Source organism: Saccoglossus kowalevskii, chromosome 19 (assembly GCF_978046115.1).
Source record: "Saccoglossus kowalevskii chromosome 19, keSacKowa6.1, whole genome shotgun sequence".
NCBI lineage: Eukaryota > Metazoa > Hemichordata > Enteropneusta > Harrimaniidae > Saccoglossus > Saccoglossus kowalevskii.
Window position 1 is genome coordinate 5994267 of NC_140659.1, and position 21656 is coordinate 6015922.

A 21656-nucleotide genomic window follows, 5' to 3' on the forward strand; every position below is an offset into this window, starting at 1 on the left:
CCCCCCCCCCCGCTCATAGAGACTGCGTATTACAGTTGATTATAGTTCCTGGGCTCCCTGTGGTCTATTTCTTACACTAGATACCAGCCGATACCCCCCCCCCCCCGCTCATAGAGACTGCGTAATACAGTTGATTATAGTTCCTGGGCTCCCTGTGAGTAAACCTGAGAACGAAACTTCCTATGCACATTCAGTATACATACTACTCGTCCAGACTGCTAATATAATAAGTGTGAAAACACGAAGTCAATGACTTCGGTTTTCATATTTCCGTCACAAATCGGCAAACAGAACGTGTATTTACTATTGCCCTCAAATTTTCATATTAAATTGACTAATTGGTAGAGGCGACAATGAAAAAGTTTACTGTATATTATAAGTACAGGTTATTACACGGAAATTTCCGTGATAAAATATCAAAATCATTAGTAAAGAAAAGTCGCCGCGACATCACGGGCTTATCTTGTAACCTGTTTACGACACTCGTGTGGAAAATCAAAATGTACACGGGTGGTACCGTCTTGTATCTCGTGTGAGATTTGAGATCTGGTGGGTGAACGTGGGGTTGACTTTACAGTCAAAATCAAATGAGCGGTGAGGGGGAGAATAACGTTCTGTCAAAACAATTTTACCGTAGACTCAATTTTAACGACCAATCTGCAGCGTTGAATATAAATACAATATAGATACACACATACACTCGATTAAATTTTCTGGACACATATGCGACGCATGAACAAAAACGATCTATTGTAAAAGATATATGCCTATGACGTGTTGGCTGGGCGCCGTTTTGTCCTACAGTCAAATATAGAAACAAAAACTGATTTATTTTCTTATGCCAAGACCTGGTTGTTCATGCATTTCAAGCATGGCGTATTTACTTCTTGTACTCTGTGGTGTGTGCTGTGGAAACATCTGATTTCGCGATTTTGAGCTGTCGAAGCACGCCTACCAGTATTACACAACTACCATTTGCAGCTCATTGCAGTCTGACACTTATTCACTGTACCCCTTCCTTTTTCCAGACTGTCTAGAAAGTTATACAAAAAGTTTCATCCTTTAGAAAACGCAAGTCTTTGCCGTACGATAAAAAAAAATGTCCACATATAGTAGTAACCAACATCGTTCTGGCGTTCCTAAAAAAAACACTGCATTGCTTAGTAGCAAATAATCACGGTAGCGCAATCCGACCATGCTACCTTTCACAATTATTATTATTACTTGGTAGAGATTATTAATAAAGTACAAAAAGTAAACTCGTTGAATTGTTCTGAAATGCAAGTAAATTTCAATTTAGTTTCATCGATTCCGGTCGCATGCAAATGCTCGACACCTTATAGGTCAAATCACTAATCAGCCAGTCAAAGTACTCGGTGATGCCAACGTGTTCAAATTACCAAAACGGAGGAGATTTGCCGATGTTCCAGCTCGATCTTTTACCTCTGGTTTTGATGGGAAGACGGCACTTTGTAAGATTGTGGGTCAGGAGTGAGTGTTGTTTTGACTTGGGTATTGTGTTTTACATTCCAACAGGAAATTTTTGCGTGGTTTTATTTTCGTGGTTATATTTTGGGCTCACCGCGAAATTTAAACCACGCTAATGATTTCTACTTCTACATTTAATTTATTGCAATGGATATCCGAAAGCCCGTAACCCGATGTTATTGACATTGTTTACTGACTTACATGGTCATGTCCCAGTGTTACTCAAACTGTGATTGACAGGAATTTTGAATACATTAGCCATCATTTTAAACTTGTGATTTTCACTGGTCGCGACAGGTTTCGACCGAAAATAACAACATGTATACATCAAAAGCCTAACCAGATGAGTGTAATCGCTAGCGTACATATTCATGCCTCCGTGGATATGTATTTGGAACCACAGCTTGATCTCCAAACATCGTATATGGCACATTTCACGGAGCCTCCGCCACGATGTTAGCTGCTTGGTTCGGATTAGCATACTAATACGGTGGCCATCTTGACCCTTATTTATAGTATCGGTTCCCCTTTAAACTTTTTGACTCCCATGTGCGAAGCACACAATGGAGTCTTTGCAGTTACTCTGTCTGTATGTGTGTGTGTGTGTGCGTGTGTGTGTGGTAACAACGTTGTGACGACTTTAACTTGTGACGACCTTCACTATTTTCATAATTTATATTAATATTTAATCCAATTTAAGTCAAGCTTGTGAAGCTTAGGTTTAGTTAAGGGGGAAGGTGAGCTGGGTTTAGACCGTCGTGAGACAGGTTAGTTTTACCCTACTTTATATTAATATTATTATAATTGTACCATACCTTCCCCCTTTACTAAACCTAAGCTTCGCAAACATTTCTATGTTCAGTCACAGGATATTCAACTTTTATTTAATTAAACTTAATTAAATCGCAATTCTATGTTGAATTACATTGTAACTGAGTTAAATTAAAACACAAACCTATATAGGAATGCATATTAATTACCTGATTTGCATGATACTTAGCTAATTTTTAGCTGTTCCTTGACTGTTCCACTGATATCTAAAGAGATATTCATTAGATTTTGATGAAACTAGGTACATAGATGCTCTGGGCCATGCATATAATTAACCTAGTTTGCATAATGATTAGTCGATTTACTAATTACTAATTATTCCATTTCAATTAAACTTGGTACATTGATGCTCCAGAACAATGCACAGACCCGCTTAGTTTTGGGTTAAAATCAGATCATATTAATTACTTAATTTGCACAATAAATCATAAGTTTTGATTCTAATCACATTTCAATAAAACTTCGTACATAGATGGTCTGTGACAGTACTTATCTTAATTCAATGAATCTTGGTACATATGTACTCTAACACAATGTGATGATCAAATTAGTTTTAGGTTGATATAAATTTATAATAATTACCTAATTTGCATAATTATTTATTTTTCAGCTTTCCACTAATTTAGTTTAATCATCACATTATAATGAAACTTTGTACATGTGCACCCTGAAACAATATACAGATCTAAATCTATGCATAATAATTGCTTGATTTGTATAATAATTCATTTGGTTTATTGAAGTAATTCATAGACATGATTAGTTTAATGTTGATAAACATGAATATTGATTATCTATTATTAGCCTCTTTCTGATATCTAAACAAAATCAGAATAAATTAAATTCATTGCAGAGGTGCTCTGGAACTAATTAGACTAAAAGGGCTAGAAAACTGGCAGACATAGACAGAAATCACAGTATTAAATTACAATAAACTTGGCACGTAGATATTCGGCATTCGCGCACTGATAGAAATCATGAACATCGTGCGGGGAGTCGGACAGTATTGCAATTGTACCCTCGTCATTTTCAAACTGCAGTAATTGTTGAAAAAGTGATTCCCTCAAGGAAGGCACTTTTGATTCGACATCCATCCATCAAAACCGTTATAATCAAGTTTTCCGTTCGTGTAGCTCTGACGTACTCTCCCAACTTGGTATGAAATCTGGATTTCCAAAGTATTTTCTATTTCAACAATGTTCTTCCCATTGAACATTCCACAACTCAACACCTTACTCAAATCATTCGTTACCTTTATATAATCATTACCACTTACTTGTTTTTTATTTTCTTCCAGGCGAGATAGATCAAACATCACCTGTATCCCCTACTGGTTAAACTTGACAATTATTGTTACTTCATTTTACTCGAATGTTTTTTGTAAACTTGTTGTTTATTGCTGGTTAAGATAAAAAAATATCTAGTCATGCTAGTGATGTCTAATAGCAACTGCCAAAGTACAATCGAGTGGTGGGTGGGTCACAGTCAAGTACAAATAAGTCATTCACTGCCAAAGAACAAATATAATCATTCTTTCCGATCAAGTACTTTAACCTCCCCCCTCTTGATTCAAATGACATAACCAAAAGACTTAAGACATCACCTACTTTCTATAACACGCAACACCATATTCACATAATTGTTCATACATGTATACACTGTCACAGCAAAATCAATTCCATAAATTTACCAATGGCTCCAGCAAATCATTTGCCCATATTAACTATCGCCTCCTTTGTAATCCATCTAATACTTTTGTCTTGTGTTTCAATTACATAACGTTAGTCAAAAATGTCAGCTTATATTATTTGAACATTCTGGAAAACACAATCGCATTATCAAGGTCACGTTTATATTGCGCCGGATTGGACAAATACCCAAGTGTTTGCTAAGTTGCAAGATATATTGTTAACTGACTTACCGAATAATTCTCAGAACGGCTGTATGTATAACATCTATAAATACATAACTCGGAATTACTCATTAAATTGGAACAAATCACATAGATCTGTTGTGAACACAAGCGTTGTGTTCGGGGATCGGGGAACTTCGTCTCGCTTGGCTGATGTCACTTACACGTAGAGGTACCAGATTCGACCCAAATGAATACACATTAGTTCATTACAGATAGTCCAGCTTTATTTACACAGTCAGTCAGCTGAGGTAACCCCTCGCTGCACCGTTCTCTCGTTTTCCTTTCTTACAAAAGTTACAAACTCTCTATATTAAAAATCAAAACACTAAGGCCAATCGCATCAGTCGCTGGTACAGCCACGTGATTACCCGGGATGCGTTTCACGGTTAAAGCCTTGCAAAGTTACCACTACTAAATACATTAAGTAAACAATCTATTTATAAAATAAATTTAATTTATAAAATATGTTTATAATCTCCACCCTAAACATGCAAGTTGTTGACCCCAGTAATGAACATGTTTATTTAGATAAATGGTTTTATTATTGCATTACTTATTTAAATCACACTGATCATAGAAAAATAAACACGAAAAATGTGTGAATGTCGTTACTTGTCATTCAGGGTACGTTGACAATCAAGGATAACTATTTCCTCAAACCTAACTGTGTATGTGCGTTTTGCCAGTTTGGAATAATGTCTTCAATGGAGTGTATAATAGTTTTATCAGGGGAAAAATCTTCTCCACTGAGGTTCTCCACGCGTGTCAGGGGGGAATATCGTCTTGTCTCTCTATCGCGTCCCCTTGAGGTACGGGATCGGGAAAGTCACTTAACTTTACAGTCAAATAGATGCACACAACAAAATACGTTTCAACTCTCGTCTTTAGTCAGTCAGTGGAGTACTCTATAAGACACAGCGCCCTGGGGAAAAGTCCCCAAGACTATCGCAAGGCTGGCCCAAGACTCTCCTAGACTGCTTCTCAAGACTGCCCCAAGACTGCGTCTCAAGACTCCATCTGTCCTGGTATACTCGCCAAGACCAACTAAAACAACTTTATTCATTTTCAAAACCTTAACCAATTACAAAGCAGTATAAAAACTCTAGGGTGTAACCTTTAATCATACAGCCAATCACACTAAGTACTGAACACGTCATAATACAATTGATTAATCGTCACTATATTAGTAACTGTCAGAAATAGTAGTCCGAATAGCGACGGTTATATCGTAATTAGTTCCAAATCACTGAGTCGACTTCCGTCCAGAACCTCGCATGGGCCTAAACGATGACAGATATAACACAGCCATTCGCTAGTAATCAGCTAAATAAGTGGATCAACAGATACGTGCAAACAATTTCATCACACATCCCTTCACTCAAACTGAGCCATGCCTCCTGGCATAACACGTTCATAAATCAAAGATACCGTCATCTACTCATCGTCATACAGGTTAAATACAATACTAATAAAAAGGTATAAATAAAATGGAAAAAACACACTGATTAAATACAATGATTATAATTCCAAATACAATGGTTATAATTCAAAAAACAAGGGAAAGGCTCCCAATCGACTCGCTTTTCTCAAAACGGTTCGCTGATGTAATCCTTTGCTGCACTGTCTCCGTTACTAAGGTTACAAACTCTATATCAAAAGGTCAAAAAAACTAAGGCGTGGCGGTGTAACCAAGCGAACAGCCAATCGCTGCAGTCAACAGCATGATCACGTGATTACCAGGTATGCGTCTCTTGGTTAAAGTATTGCAAAGCGGTAACTAATAAACAATGAATAAAAATCTATTAATCAAACTCCTGTCATATACGCTTATAAACTTCAACTGAACTCACAAGTCGTTATTCTAAGCAAAAGTCATAAGACAAAGTCGCTATCATAACACATTACTCCTCTGGCAATTAAGACGGAAAAAGGCTAAAACGATATACACTACTAAGTTACATATAATCCTGTCAATCATGAACAAAAGCTTGCGTTATCAAACAATAGGCAGTGGGCGCACCACACTCTCATTTCACAAAGACGTCAAAAAACGGTAGGAAGGTGCTCTCAACTCAAATCAACTTAAAAAGCGTCAGAAGTATTCCGAAAACAACACGTAAACAAAAACAACTCTTAAAACGTCGGTATCTCTGTACATCGACAAATCTCAGAACTTTTAAAACTCTGAAAAACTCTTTGGGGCATTACTTTCCCCATCATATCCGTACTCATAAACTCATTAAAACTCTATAAAACTTCACAAAACTCATAACACTGTGTTGCAAATACTTGTCCACTGAAACACGCTTAAATCGTTATAAAGGACCTCACACGCCACTAAATATCACTTCAAAACAAAGTTCTGGGCGCTCACATACATACAATTCAATGTCACAAAAAAACACTAAAAAAAAGATTGTAAAAGCGTTACATACTGAACAATAGTGTTGAAATTCTAAAAAAAAAATCGAAGTCTAAGCGTCTTTTCTCTTTTTGTCGTGTTAGTCCGGGTCGTTCTTTCTCATCATCTTGTCTTTAATGTCGCTCAATTCTTGATTATTCAGTCCTATTCGATACTCGTCCTTCCTAAGGGGTTCCGAAGTCTTCATGTCTTCAGCGTTGTTCATCGGTGCCATACTATTAACGGCGTTTCGTCAAGCGCGGTTTTGTCTCTGCCATCGAGCTGCTAGTTCGGTTCGCAAGAAAGACACACCTTCGCCATTTCACTTTGCTTCACAGGATGTCAATGTGTGTTAAACACATGCCCGGGTTCATCCAAAACATATCAGGGGGAAAATCTTCTCCACTGAGTTTCTCCACGCGTGTGGGGGGAATATCGTCTTGTCTCTCTATCGCTTCCCCTTGAGGTACGGGATCATAAAAGTCACTTGAGCTTTACAGTCAAATAAATGCACACAACAAAATACATTTCAACTCTCGTCTTTAGTCAGTCAGTCGAGTACTCTATAAGACACAGCGCCCTGGGGAAAAGTCCCCAAGACTATCGCAAGGCTGGCCCAAGACTCTCCTAGACTGCGTCTCAAGACTGCCCCAAGACTGCGTCTCAAGATTCCGTCTGTCCTGGTGTACTCGCCAAGACCAACTAAAACAACTTTATTCATTTTCAAAACCTTAACCAATTACAAAGCAGTATAAAAACTCTAGGGCGTAACCTTTAATCATACAGCCAATCACACTAAGTACTGAACACGTCATAATACAATTGATTAATCGTCACTATATTAGTAACTGTCAGAAATAGTAGTCCGAATAGCGACGGTTATCTCGTAATTAGTTCCAAATCACTGAGTCGATTTCCGTCCAGAACCTCGCATGGGCCTAAACGATGACAGATATAACACAGCCATTCGCTAGTAATCAGCTAAATAAGTTGATCAACAGATACGTGCAAACAATTTCATCACAGTTTAGCTTGTAAATCGTGATATTTTGGACAGACTAGCGTATAACGTAGCTCATTCTTCACTAACTTACATCTAAATGGACGAAGATAGCGTGACATATACTACTCGCCCGATCTTTTCAATTCGGAGGCAATGAAAATTAATTCTAGGCCTATCTATTGGGGTTGAAGACAGACAATTTAAGTATTTTTTTCATAATAAAGGTCCTCCTTAAATTTACGATGTATAATTAATTTGTGATTGCTACATAATTTAGTACTGATTTTATATATTTTGTAAAAAATAGTTTGTATTTGTAAAAATAGCATTTTCCATCTTTTGTTCAATCAAAACCGTACCTTTCTATATGCGTTTAACACGTGATAAATTTTCAGTTATGTTTATAGCAAAGGTAAGGTCACAGAGCAGTTATCATTTAAAGTTCTGCTAATATTGAAAATTTAACCACTGTCAAAAAACTTTTATGAATTCAAATAAAAATGTTCATGGTTTTGTTCAAATCCAAAAAATCTGAAAGAAAATAATACAGCTTTCCTTTGGAAATCTTAAATAAGTAGGCGGAATTCAATATAGAATAGACGTATTCAAAGTTTTCCTAGACTTTCTGAAGCGCAATGACACCCCCTCCGGGAACATGTGACTCGTAAGCCGGGTATATTTTGGAAAGCTCGTACATTCGAGTTTGAACTGAGAATGTAAAAGACGTCAACGTCGTGTGTAAATACATCACGTGACCTATTTCACTTATTTATTCACCAACGCCGAATGGATGTATATCGGGATATGCTGCTGTAGGTTGCGATGTTACGGCATCGCCCGGGGGACATCCTCTGATGTAATCACTCGTACCTGATGGCTGCTGATAATGAAACTGGTCGAATCCACAGTAGTTAGTGAACTGGTTGTCAAAAACACGACCTTTGTTGAACAACACAAACACTTTCGCCCATTCATTTAACTGTGGATAGAGCTCAGATACGCGGTAGCAATTGAGAAAGTTGTTCTTCGCCCAGTGAGGTCGTGCACGGTACTTATCAAAGAGAAGATTCTCCAGAGTCCGATGGTACTCGTCTATGGCAAACGCCCCTGGTAGGAATGGGACCTGTAATGATTAACAGGAAATTAAATTTATACTCTATATTTTATGCAAAAGATTCCAGCAAATACGCACACACAGAGCAATACACAAAAAGACGGCCCAACATTGTTGTCATGGAAACAATGATTTTGTAAATCCTATCCCAGTGGCCATTACAAATTTAAAATTGGCCAAGATACGTACGACTGACGTCTGTCATCTCAAAAACAAATTCGGTAACCCAAGTTTTTTCTTTGTCCTGTCGAATAGAGCCATATGATGTGCAATACTATAGGTCAGATTTCCAACTTTGGTTAAAGCGCGGTGGTCGTCGCGCAGCGCGTGTTCGAATTACATGTAAATAAACAATGTATTTTACATGCGTTGTACACGTCGCTATGAGTCTCATATCGAACAGGGCGCGGCACTGCCGCCCTTTAAACAACGGACACTGTCTTGCAATCACATAAGGCGCTCTCTACGGTCCAATGTACATGCCAACAGCCCACTGCGGACGCTCAGCAAACTGACTCCTACGAGTATAAACCAAACAGTCAACTTTATGTAAACAAAAAAGGTCTCATGGTTCTCACTCTCTCGACGATATTTTGACGGTCATTTGCATGGAAAGTATTTGCATTGAAAAGGGTGATCCTGAGACGCATTGCAATGCGTCGTAGACAACTAACAGTTATCTGAGAATGCATGGACGTATTCATGGTATTCTACTTTTCATCAAATCAATAGGGAGCCAGACACAGGCCAGAAATTAATCATAATTCTTACCTCAATGTAACAAAACTCCTCACAGATTGATCCATCTGGACAATGTCTGTTAGCGGGGCTTAGGTACAAATCGTCGGCTTTCGCAAATCGCACGTACATCGGAAGAAGTGTGTAAACGTTGTGCGTCCCGGAATAAAATTGTGATAACTTGATGACGTCAGTCAACGCACTCTCTAATTGGCATACTGGTAGACAGTACTCGGCTGTCTTGATGCTGAATAGAACAGAGTAGGTGGAAAAGAAAATGTATATTAATGTGTATTTGGTCTAAATAATGTTATAATGTGTAAGTTATTTAACTTTGAATCAATGAACCAATAGAAAGTTGTGCTAGTGCAATAGTAAACGTCCGGGCCCGTATGACGGACATACTTTGCCGAGCCAAGTCGACCACTGTATTGTGAACATGGCTAGTGAATTCAAAGTATCAAGCTCGAAATTCAATCCATGGTTGTATTTGTTTCTGCTTCGAGCACCGTGCCCGGGCCCGAGTCGACCACTGCAATGTGAACACAGCTGTGAGATTCCAACTTGAATTGGACAGCAAACTGTAATCGGAAACTTAGAACAAATAGTCCTGCCACCACGGTCGTACATGTTGCTGCCTCGAGCATCGTGCTCGAGTCAACCACTCCAATGTGAACACAACTATTGAATTTAAATTATCTAGTTCAAGATTCAATCAGACCGCACTGAAAACAGTTGTTCCATTATAGTTGTATTTGTTGCTATTCCATTAAAATTCAGAATCTAAGAAACAATCAATTATAATAATTTCTTATGAACGATATATTTAAATTGAATTATTGGCCCCCTGATATACATCATTTCTGAAGTACATTAAAAGCAAAAATATAAGATATTATATTTCTGATGACGACATACTTACTGAATATTTCCGTTAGTGAAAGTCAATACGTTGTACCATTTGTGTATGTAGGGTAAGAATCGAGAAAAGTTATCCAAGCCACAGTCAGTTATTCCCGGCATGCATTGCGTACAGCAACAATGGGCACAGTTTTGAATGCACATCGCAGAACAGTCAGTCTGTTGAGGAACAACACGGAACATTCACCTGTAACGACTACTATGTGTTTTGACATCCACTAAAGATAATACTACTATTACTCAAACGTTAGAAAGCCTAAACCTTGTGCTTCTGTCACGTGATGTTCAGTATAAATAAAATTCCTTTGTTTAAACCAAAAAATACAGTTTGCAGTACAAGGGTGCAATTTCTATAATTTGATTGGGTCACGATTTATATTTCGCTTATTCCCGGCGTCCTTTGCCAATTGTGGCTTGGTACGCCACGACACCTGAGGCGGGAACCTGCCAAGATTTATATAAGTCGCGCCCTCTAGTGACGGAGCGCTTCTGAAATGACGTATATGAGTTAACGCAATGTCGTTCGACGACCATATTTGGTTGTGAAATCGTTCGTCATCTAGAATATAGTAACATCTCAAAAACATAATTTTCACTGATCAATGGCTAGATAAATGTTACTCGGTTCTTCATGTTTATGTTCTGTCCAAATAAAAAAGAAACTTTCTACTAATCAACTTGAAATATACTGGAAATTAATTTGGCTTAACGGTTAGCGTAGTCAAGCTTATAAACGAAATCAACTGATCGTACTGTACGTCATCGAAAGAACACACACACAAACTTCGAGCCTGTTTCCAATCGTTATGTGCTTTATAGTGTCACTCGCTCTCATACCGTGGTCCCAGCATGCAGTTTTGCAAGATAAGGTGTCGAGAGTGTGACATAGTTACTTACCTGTACAACTTGGCAGGCAGATTTACCTCGGCAACCCGAACAACAACACCCACACTGACAATCCAGACAATAATCACATTGACAACAACCATTGTAATCGACTTCATCCCCAGCTAAATAAACAGCTTTCACGTATTTGCGGGAGCTACAACAACGGTTTCTCGCGAACGGGTTAATTAATAGCGAGAAAAACTTCCCTTGTTGACTATACATAGCTCTCACATCTTCGGGGAGGCGAAAATTTTCAGTATTGGGCGGCCAGTCGATTTTTACTTCGGTTCTTCTTTCTTTTATGTTGAACATTTTCCTACAGTCGAAGGTTACGGTGTAAATGATGCCCATCGAACCTAGTCCAACTGCGACTGCGCGGAAGACGTCACTGCTTACAATCTCTAAGGGATCTGCACCATATGTAGCATTGTTCACTCTTTCTTCTACGGAACTGAACTCTTCATCTGTTTCGCCTGTTTCCGGTTTTCTTACTTTTACTTGAATTCCTCCAGAGATAACAAGATGAAATCCAGAAGTAAAGTTAGACTGCAGAAACAAAAATATTAAGAAAGTTAATACTGGTACAATCGGCAGTTTACGTTTCGTTTAATTTCTTTGTCGTTAAACAAGTTTTAGCTTTCATAGCGTAAAAAACTGAATCGCGCCCGAGATTCGATTTACGATTCTCATTCAAATTGGTGGGTATACGCATAATTTGGCAAAATGAATACTAACTCAGTAATAATCAACTAGGACCCAAGATCAATCACGGTTAACCTACGAGTGCTCGTGATTCAAAGATCACCAAACAAGCTATGAGAATATGACGTAGAAGTTGTACTTACAGAAAACGAGGCTATGACGTAAAGTTTTATTTACACTAAACGAGGCTAGGACGTAGAAGTGTAGCTACACTAAACTTGACTATGACGTAAACTTTTACTTACACTAAAGGCTATGACGTTAAGTTTTAATTACACTACACGAGGCTATGACGTATAGTTTACTTAAGCAAAACGAGGCTATGACGTAGAAGTTTTACTTACGCAAAACGAGGCTATGACGTAGAAGTTTTACTTACACTAAACAAGGCTATGATGTAGAAGTGTACCTACACTAAACTTAACTATGACGTAAACTTTTACTTACACTAAAGGCTATGACGTTAAGTTTTAATTACACTACACGAGGCTATGACGTAGTAGTTTCCTTACGCAAAACGAGGCTATGACGTAGAAGTTTTACTTACACAAAACGAGGCTGGACGTTGAAGTTTTACTTACACAAAACGAGGCTATGACGTAGAAGTTTGCATACATACCATTGTCTGTGTCCCCACTAAAGAGCCATGTGTTGAAGTGCTGACAATACCAGCTACTGTCTGTCCGGCGTAGTTGCCCATTGCAGGGAAAGCTAGACCGTGCGCCTTGTCTAATATACGGACACAGTCGTGAACTTTCATCCCACCTTGAACCGTTACGTGATACACGGAATGATCGCTACTTGACGATCTGACATCTAATATCCGATCAAGATTCTTCATATCTATGATGCGAAATTGCAGTGGAGTACTTAGTCACATAATACGACAATTGCCATACACACGCGTACGCACGCGTACACGCAAACACGCATGATTCTTGTATTATCGGGCCGAAAAAATACAGATAAAGTTTCAAAATTACACAAAAATAGAATAACATATTAGACGAATACTTCTCGTGCATGTTTTAAAAAAATGATAAAGCGAACGCGCACCAATAGTCATAGCCAGGTAATCTGTGGCCATAAAAACATTCTGATATATAAATAAAAGCAATGTGAAAATTAGTGTATAAGTGCATATGCGACCAAACTCCGTAAAACTGGTCACGTGATAAGAACTCACCAATCAGGATATCCCTTACACTGGTTAATTTGGACCATGAAGACCCAGTACCAACAGCGCGTGCGTGAAGTTTTGTTCTGTATGCATGTCTTACCACTGCTGCAATCTGCTCGACGGCATCCATACCAACTTCAGATTCACCCATATCAAGAACCATCCCTGGAAAAGCAGTCGTATGGGCGTGCTTTAGTTAAATATGCAATTTGTGACTGTGTTACGATGGATTATTTATCATAAAATGTATTGCATAAAATTTGTTTTCATTAGTATATTTTTACTAAAGTTGATAAACGCATTGGATTATGATTTGAAAGACATTGAATAAGAGATGGATTAGGATAGAAAGAATGGTCGTTGAGAGTATGGACTATAACCAATTATGAGTTGTAGAGCGTATGTAATACAATACAGTTCGCGAAAAAAAAATTTGAAATTGAAAACAAAACCAATATACTAGTGTAGGCCTCAAACAGAGCGAGAGACCACGCGACTCGTTTTGGTCCTATTCTCGAGGGCGGACGTCTGCAACCATCACAAAAACTCTCGGAAATAATGTCATTAGTACTACAAACCTGGAATGGCCGTTTTTCTAACAATCCTATTTACAGGTTGTAGATATGCTACCATAGGGTTGACAATCTCTGTGCCGTCGTAGTTGTAGAAGCTCCTTTTATGCCCATAGCTACAACTCTGAATACAAGGCCACCAGCACTGGCCGTATTTTCTCAATCCAAAACAGCAGTCGACACAAGAACAAGAGTTCCCCATACTAACATTCAGGTTACCCACCGAATTCCGACGATGAATCTAATTTTCTGAAAATAAACAAACAAAAATACCATCTCACAGATCGATTGTAATAAACAATTGAAGAAATAAATGTAAAAAAATATATTATTTTAAAGCTGCCATTTTTGCGTCATTTAGCAACGATAGCTTTTGTGCTGGTGGTGTAGCTCAAATCATAAACAATGAAGCTCAAATCGACAACTCTGTTGTTGTTTAAAATATAGCAAATCTCTGTCACTACCTACAGCCATCGACACCGTGAGTTTCTTTCTGTCACAATTTACGCCACAGTAGCGTGTCGTCGCTAGATGGCGCACTTTTGGGCGAGGGGGTATTCATGTAATTTACAAAGTAAAACTGGAACAGTGGAACAGAGGGCGTGATCGTGGGAAATCTTGTATTGGAAAGCTTAAAATCTCAAGTAATTTGTTTTACACTGAAATACATGTCTGAAGTTCACGATTGCTAAATGATGTTGCAACATTTCAAAGATGTCACAAAGTTCACAAATGCCGCTGAATGTATTTACTGGTATTTTTAATTTCCACACCCCGGTTTTCGGACCCATAAAACATATTTGCTTCAATTGTATTTAAAGGCTGTATATATGTTTTCATGTCCTTTATTGCTTTAGAATACTAGCCTTGATTGCTTAATCGTCCATATTATTACTTCTATTTGTCTGAAATACTAGCCCTAGGTAATCGTGTGAGCTCACACATTCTGTAATGTTCATTTTCCCACGATTACAATTTATTTCTTGGCAAATTTATTTTGTTCCATTTTTGGCAATTTTTATATTATGTTCCTAGCAACCAATATTTTTGAAATCAGCACAAGTTAATTTGCATATAACAAAAAATTAACTTTACTAGTATTAATTGTAACAAAGATTCGTCCTCTAATTATAAGTTATTTAAATAATTAATTTATAAATTATTAAGTACACGCCTTTATGGCATAAAATATATTTGAGATTTTGTTTTCATAACGAATGCATGGTTTACTATTGTGTTTGTAAAAAAAGACCATTCCTCCAGACGTTATCAAATGCTGTTTGAATGCCTATAAAGCATGTATACAACGTGACTTTCTATTTACAATGTATACAACGCGACTTTCTATTTACAATGTATACAACGTGACTTTCTATTTACAATGTATACAACGTGACTTTCTATTTACAATGTATACAACGCGACTTTCTATTTACAATGTATACCACGTGACTTTCTATTTACAATGTATACAACGTGACTTTCTATTTACAATGTATACCACGTGACTTTCTATTTACAATGTATACCACGTGACTTTCTATTTACAGGTAGTTATTTACTTGTTTTTAGACCATACATTTGGTCTGTTATGCGGTATACCTTACGCAATCCTGCAATGCTTTTTTTTAATAAACATCAGAGCTATATGTTATAAATTTAGAGCGGTAACCACCATATTTCGTTTTCTGAATAGCTGTTTTTTTTCTTTGACGCTCAGCAGTTTCAAATGCTTTTTAAATTTCCACAAAGGCACGGTGAAATTTCTCTCTCTCTTTTGAAAAAATAAACGTTCTTCACCACGATTGTAAATAGAAAACATTATCGAATAGCATCTCTGACCGCGGTGTGAATAGTTTGCCGGCTAAACATAGCGTAACTATTACAACCTTGTCTGTTGTACCCACATTTTCAATCATCAACTGCAGTTGTAGGACATGTCTGTGAAGTTGTTGAGAGTGTTTTTCACCAAAAATTAAAAAAACTAAATTGGAAAAAAAAATGAGAGGTAACCCCAAGCTATATAAATTATCAAGGCAATCAGGAAAGTTATAAGAAGTCAAAATTACTTTTTTACTAAAAAAAGACAGATTTATTTATTTATTTATTTATTTATTTATTTATTTATTTATTTATTTATTTATTTATTTATTTATTTATTTATTTATTTATTTATTTATTTATTTATTTATTTATTTATTTATTTATTTATTTATTTATTTATTTATTTATTTATTTATTTATTTATTTATTTATTTATTTATTTATCTCACAGAATGGACAAATTGGACTGAGGTCTACCCGGAGTGTCGAGATATAAATATCTAATACCAGTATCTAAATTTGATTTCCGGTATGTTAGTTTACTACAAACTGAAAGATTTTTTTTAATTTTCTCAGCGATAGCTACGTTAATTGGAACCAAAACGTTATCGACAAGATTCCAGGGACGACAGTGACAACCACCAAAACGTGCTTAAAGGCAAATAAACACGTCAAGCATAACAAAGTCGTAGCGTAAAATAGTAGGGGACTAAACCATAGTTGACTTTTGGGGGGAATGAACATCAGTCAATTTGAGGGTCGAATTATGCTATGAAAAAGTGGAGACCTTCAACATACTTTATGTACATTAGTACAACGTCATTTTGTGTTTGATTACCTAACGATTTTAGGTTCATGTGTAGACTGTTGACAGTCCTCGCCGTCGGGTCTAATGTAATTAATATTTGGAACGACCGACCGACTGGTATGACAGTTCGAGTGCACATACTTAAGCGGCCGCCCCTCAGCAAATTATTCAGCCCAAGTATTGTTCGTATCAAAACCGCGAAACTATCCGTTTTTACGCAATCTGGTTGAGAAGTCCGAATTAAAAGAACCAACACGTACCAAAAAATTATATCTCAAAAGTCTAACCGGACCGGAAGTGTGAATTTGTTACTACTCTAAATACGCAAACATATTTTAGTATAAGTTAGTAATAAAACATTACTACAATTATCTAATTGACATATCTTGCAAATCATATTACTAACATCTGGTTCTCAATATTAGTAGTTGAATGTCTTCATTCTGTGCACTTTATTCTACGTCTAAAAAAAAATTTCGCCCCATTTCTTGAAAATTGCATTTGCTAGTTACACCAAAACTTGAACGTGTTTGATATTCCATTGATACGATTCCCAAATTTGATGAAAGTTGTTGAATTAGAAGGCAAACAAACAAACTGGTTATATATTATTATATCTAAAAAGATCAGATAAAACTGTTTGAGTTATTGAACCACAAGATAAGATAGTTTAAAGGGCGGTGGTCGTCGCGCCGCGCATGTGCGACATTTGTGTTGATAAACATTGATTTTCCCACAATCCAGTGATCTCTTCTAATGGAAATCATGAGTATGTGTTTTGACCGTGGCGCAAAGTACACTAATTATCGTCAGTGACTCTTCTGATACCTTCCAATCACCAAAGAAACTACATAGCTAAATCTTATAACGTCTCGGTTTATGCTCGTTGGTCTGCGCAACAGTCAAAGTCGCCATCTGTGTTCACATGAGTCCCATAACTCGCGCATGCGTGGCGCGACGACCACCGCCCTTTAAAGTAGACATTTTTTGTCCATTCTATCAAAATCAAGTACACGTGATAAGCAGTTATACATAAAGTTTTGCTAAAATTCGTTTGTTTCTGTACATGAAATCATGACAATATATACATATTATTACGACAGATACGATATGCGGAAACACATATGGACATGTTAACATAGTTTGCATAGTGCATAACATGAAACAGAAAAATACCAGCTTGCACATTAACATGATGTTTTATAACGGCAGATTATTGAAATATTCACATTGGTTCCACAATCTATTACACTAACATTTGTTTGCATTAGTTTATTGATCCAAAATACAGACAATGTAATATATCGGGCATAATACATTATAGTAACTCCTTATGGTAGCAACATGGCCTAGGGGAGGGGGGTAAAACATGTTAATTTTGTTTTGTGATTTAAACATTCACTGACAGTTACTATGCACGCTACTGCTTACTAAAATGCTTTACCAAATCGGTAACCAAGTGTCTTCTCAGGGCTACTCGTCCAGTTTTTTTGTCGAGACTGAGTCAGATTCGTTTACATTTAAAGATTCCGTATGTATAAGTCGGGATGTCGTTTAGTGTGTTATGTTTATGGTAGGCACGAGGCTTTAGACTACATCAACGCCCGGTCTTGCATTCCCCCCTGTTGACCTCTAAAGGGTGGTGTTTTACAATTACTTTACGAGAACGAGGCCAGGAATCAGCACCCCAAGTCAACCGAAATAAAAATAGAATGCCAGATTTAGTAGTAGATTTTTTGAGAATAATTAAGCTTAATTAATAATTAAGGCACTATTTTTTTAAATTGATTAATCAATTAGTTAATTTATTGTCTCTTAGTATTCTGTGGATTAATAATTACTTTTCTCCCTCCTCATATTTCCAACTAGTTTCCTATATTTTCTTCAGGTTGTAGCAATGTTTTCTCAACTAAATATATTCCCTACCTGTATAATAACGACTGCCAGACCCAGTGTATGGCTGTTTCGATGGCAACTAACAAACATATGCTTACAAATGTACAAAGGCACAAATAAGCCTATTGATGATGCTTTGTGCAATCACGTATAACGGGGTTACCTAACCTTTTAGAGAAAAACTACCTACTAAAAATATATTCTTTGTTTGTCGAAAATATCAGCATATAATAGAATTGTGAAGGAAAACGTCTGATTTCAGTTTTATAAGTATAGTCAGGGTAAAAACCAATATACTTTGTATACACACGGTGTTAAAGCTGGAGGATCGTCATCTGCGCACGCGCGGAAATTGAGTTCCAAGCGACGATAACGACACACGCTAATAACGCAAAGGCTCATGGGTAGACGCTTGTTTGTAAACAATGACACGCTATGGCAATCTGACGCGTGCACAGGTGACGACTCCCCCGCTTTAATTAGTTTTACCTCCTCGTAATATTTAGTTAGTAAATTTATACAGAACGAGGATTTTCATTTTATGTTGTGTGGATCATGTTTGGCTATGCATGTTATCCAGCGATTTGTATAAAGAGTAAATTGTTGTAAGAGAGTAACAAAACATAACACCTTTATAACAACTACTGGGATTGTTTTTTTTCCATTCACATCAAGCACACTTGTTCTATATCCCATAAAGCCAACATGGCGACCTGATCGCTGCATTGTTTTGTCATATTATATGGTCAGAAGTAGAGTCGTACTGCGACACTTATAGCTTATCTTTAAAGTATAGATGTAAAACCCTGGTATGTATTCAACTTTGAACTTTCCTGACCAGCAAGAGAGAGAAATACTAATTTGCATAATCATTCACCCAGTGAAATATTACAGATACTTCAATTAAAGCCCGGTTACTAGAAGAATAACCGTGATTAAAGTAGTTACAACTCTCACGCATACAGATCGATTACTGTTTTGTAAAAATGTTATTATTAGGTTAAAATTAAATACAAAATTTCCCATAACCTATCACATCCAATTTAAACTTTTTGGTATTTATGTATAGTCTTGCAAATTCTCCACGTAATCACATTGTTTTTATTAATGCTCATTTCTTCTAATTTATTAAAGATGTTTCTCTTATAGTTAACTATTTGCTTATATTGTCTCTCACGTTGTAGTAATGTGTTCTTAGTTCAGGGACTGTGACGTAACGAATGGGCTTGGCGTGATAAAAGCCGATTCGTACTCACGTCCGTGGCACTCAATAATACTCCGCTGTCGGCCACAACGACATACCATACGGACATCGTGCAACTATAAATAATAATTTTGTTCTGTGATTTAAACATTCACTGACAGTTACAAAGTACGCTACTGCTTACTAAAATGCTTTACCAAATCGGTAACCAAGTGTCCTCTCAGGGCTACTCGTCCAGTTTTTTTGTCGAGACTGAGTCAGATTCGTTTACATTTAAAGATTCAGTATGTATAAGTCGGGGTGTAATGAAATGTGGTGAGTCGTTTAGTCTGTTATGTTTATGGTAGCCACGAGGCTTTAGACTACATCAACGCCCGGTCTTGCATCCCCCCTGTTGACCTCTAAAGGGTGGTGTTTTACAATTTACGAGAACGAGGCCAGGAATCAGCACCCCAAGTGTACCGAAATAAAAACAGAATGCCAGATTTAGTAGTAGATTTTTTGAGAATAATTAAGCTTAATTAATAATTAAGGCACTATTTATTTAAATTGATTATTAATTAGTTAATTTATTGTCTCTTAGTATTATGTAGATTAATAATTAATTTTTTCCCTCCTCGTATTTCCAACTAGTTGCCTATATTTTCTTCAGGTTGTAGCAATGTTTTCTCAACTAAATATATTCCCTACCTGTATAATAACGACTGCCAGACCCAGTGTATGGCTGTTTCGATGGCAACTAACAAACATATGCTTACAAATGTACAAAGACACAAACAAGCCTATTGATGATGCTTTGTGCAATCACGTATAACGGGGTTACCTAACCTTTTAGAGAAAAACTACCTACTAAAAATATATTCTTTGTTTGTCGAAAATATCAGCATATAATAGAATTGTGGAGGAAAACGTCTGATTTCAGTTTTATAAGTATAGTCAGGGTAAAAACCAATATACTTTGTTTACACACGGTGTTAAAGCGGAAGGGTCGTCACTTGCGCACGCGCGGAAATTGAGTTCCAAGCGACGATAACGACACACGCTAATAACGCAAAGGCTCATGGGTTGGCGCTTGTTTGTAAACAATGACACGCTATGGCCATCTGACGCATGTACAAGTGACGACTCCCCCGCTTTAATCAGTTTTACCTCCTCGTAATATTTAGTTAGTAAATTTATACAGAACGAAGATTTTCAATTTATGTTGTGTAACGAACTCGGATAACTATCAGTGGATCATGTATGGCTATGCATGTTATCCAGCGATTTATATAAAGAGTAAACTTTTGTAAGAGAGTAACAAAACATAACACCTTTATAACAACTACTGGGATTGTTTTTTCCCATTCACATCAAGCACACTTGTTCTATATCCCATAAAGCCAACATGGCGATCTGATCGCTGCATTTTTTTGTCATATTATATGGTCAGAAGTAGAGTCGTACTGCGACACTTATAGCTTAACTTTAAAGTATAGATGTAAAACTCTGAACTTTCCTGACCAGCTAGCGAGAGAACTACTAATTTGCATAATCAATCACCCAGTAAAATATTATAGATACTTAAATTAAAGCACGGTTACTAGAAGAATAACCGTGATTAAAGTAGTTACAACTCTCACGCATACAGATCGATTACTGTTTTGTAAAAATGTTATTATTAGTTTAAAATTAAATACAAAATTTCCCATAACCTATCACATCCAATTTAAACTTTTTGGTATTTATGTATAGTCTTGCAAATTCTCCGCGTAATCACATTGTTTCTTCTAATTTATTAAAGATGTTTCTCTTATATTTAACTATTTGCTTATATTATCTCTCACTTGTAGCAATGTGTTCTTAGTTCAGGGACTGTGACGTGACGAATGGGCTTGGCGTGATAAAAGCCGATTCGTACTCACGTCCGTGGCACTCAATAATACTCCGCTGTCGGCCACAACGACATACCATACGGACATCGTGCAACTATAAACAATAATTGGTTATTTCAACAGAAAATATATTCCCTACCTGTCCAATAATGACTGCCACGCAACTTAAATTTACTTTCTCGATCCAGTGTAAGAATGTGTTTGTTAAAGTTTTTGGCAACGAACATACATGTATTATGCAAATGTAGCTTGACAACTCATTGTTATTCATGGCGCCCTGGTTTTTTTTATTGTGTT

At 36.9% G+C, this 21656-nt stretch overlaps 1 protein-coding gene across 1 annotated transcript; it reads right to left on the minus strand.

Moving 5' to 3' along the window:
* Positions 1 to 4436: 4436 nt before the first annotated feature.
* On the minus strand, positions 4437 to 21554 carry LOC100376679 (uncharacterized). The gene is made up of 8 exons (XM_002737500.4): positions 21499 to 21554; positions 13760 to 14002; positions 13188 to 13346; positions 12621 to 12844; positions 11309 to 11845; positions 10413 to 10570; positions 9524 to 9737; positions 4437 to 8761 (listed from the first exon to the last, which is right to left on the minus strand). The coding sequence occupies exons 2-8, from the start codon at positions 13953 to 13955 to the stop codon at positions 8408 to 8410; spliced, it is 1842 nt and encodes a 613-aa protein (XP_002737546.1). The 5' UTR covers positions 13956 to 14002; positions 21499 to 21554; the 3' UTR covers positions 4437 to 8407.
* Positions 21555 to 21656: the final 102 nt, after the last annotated feature.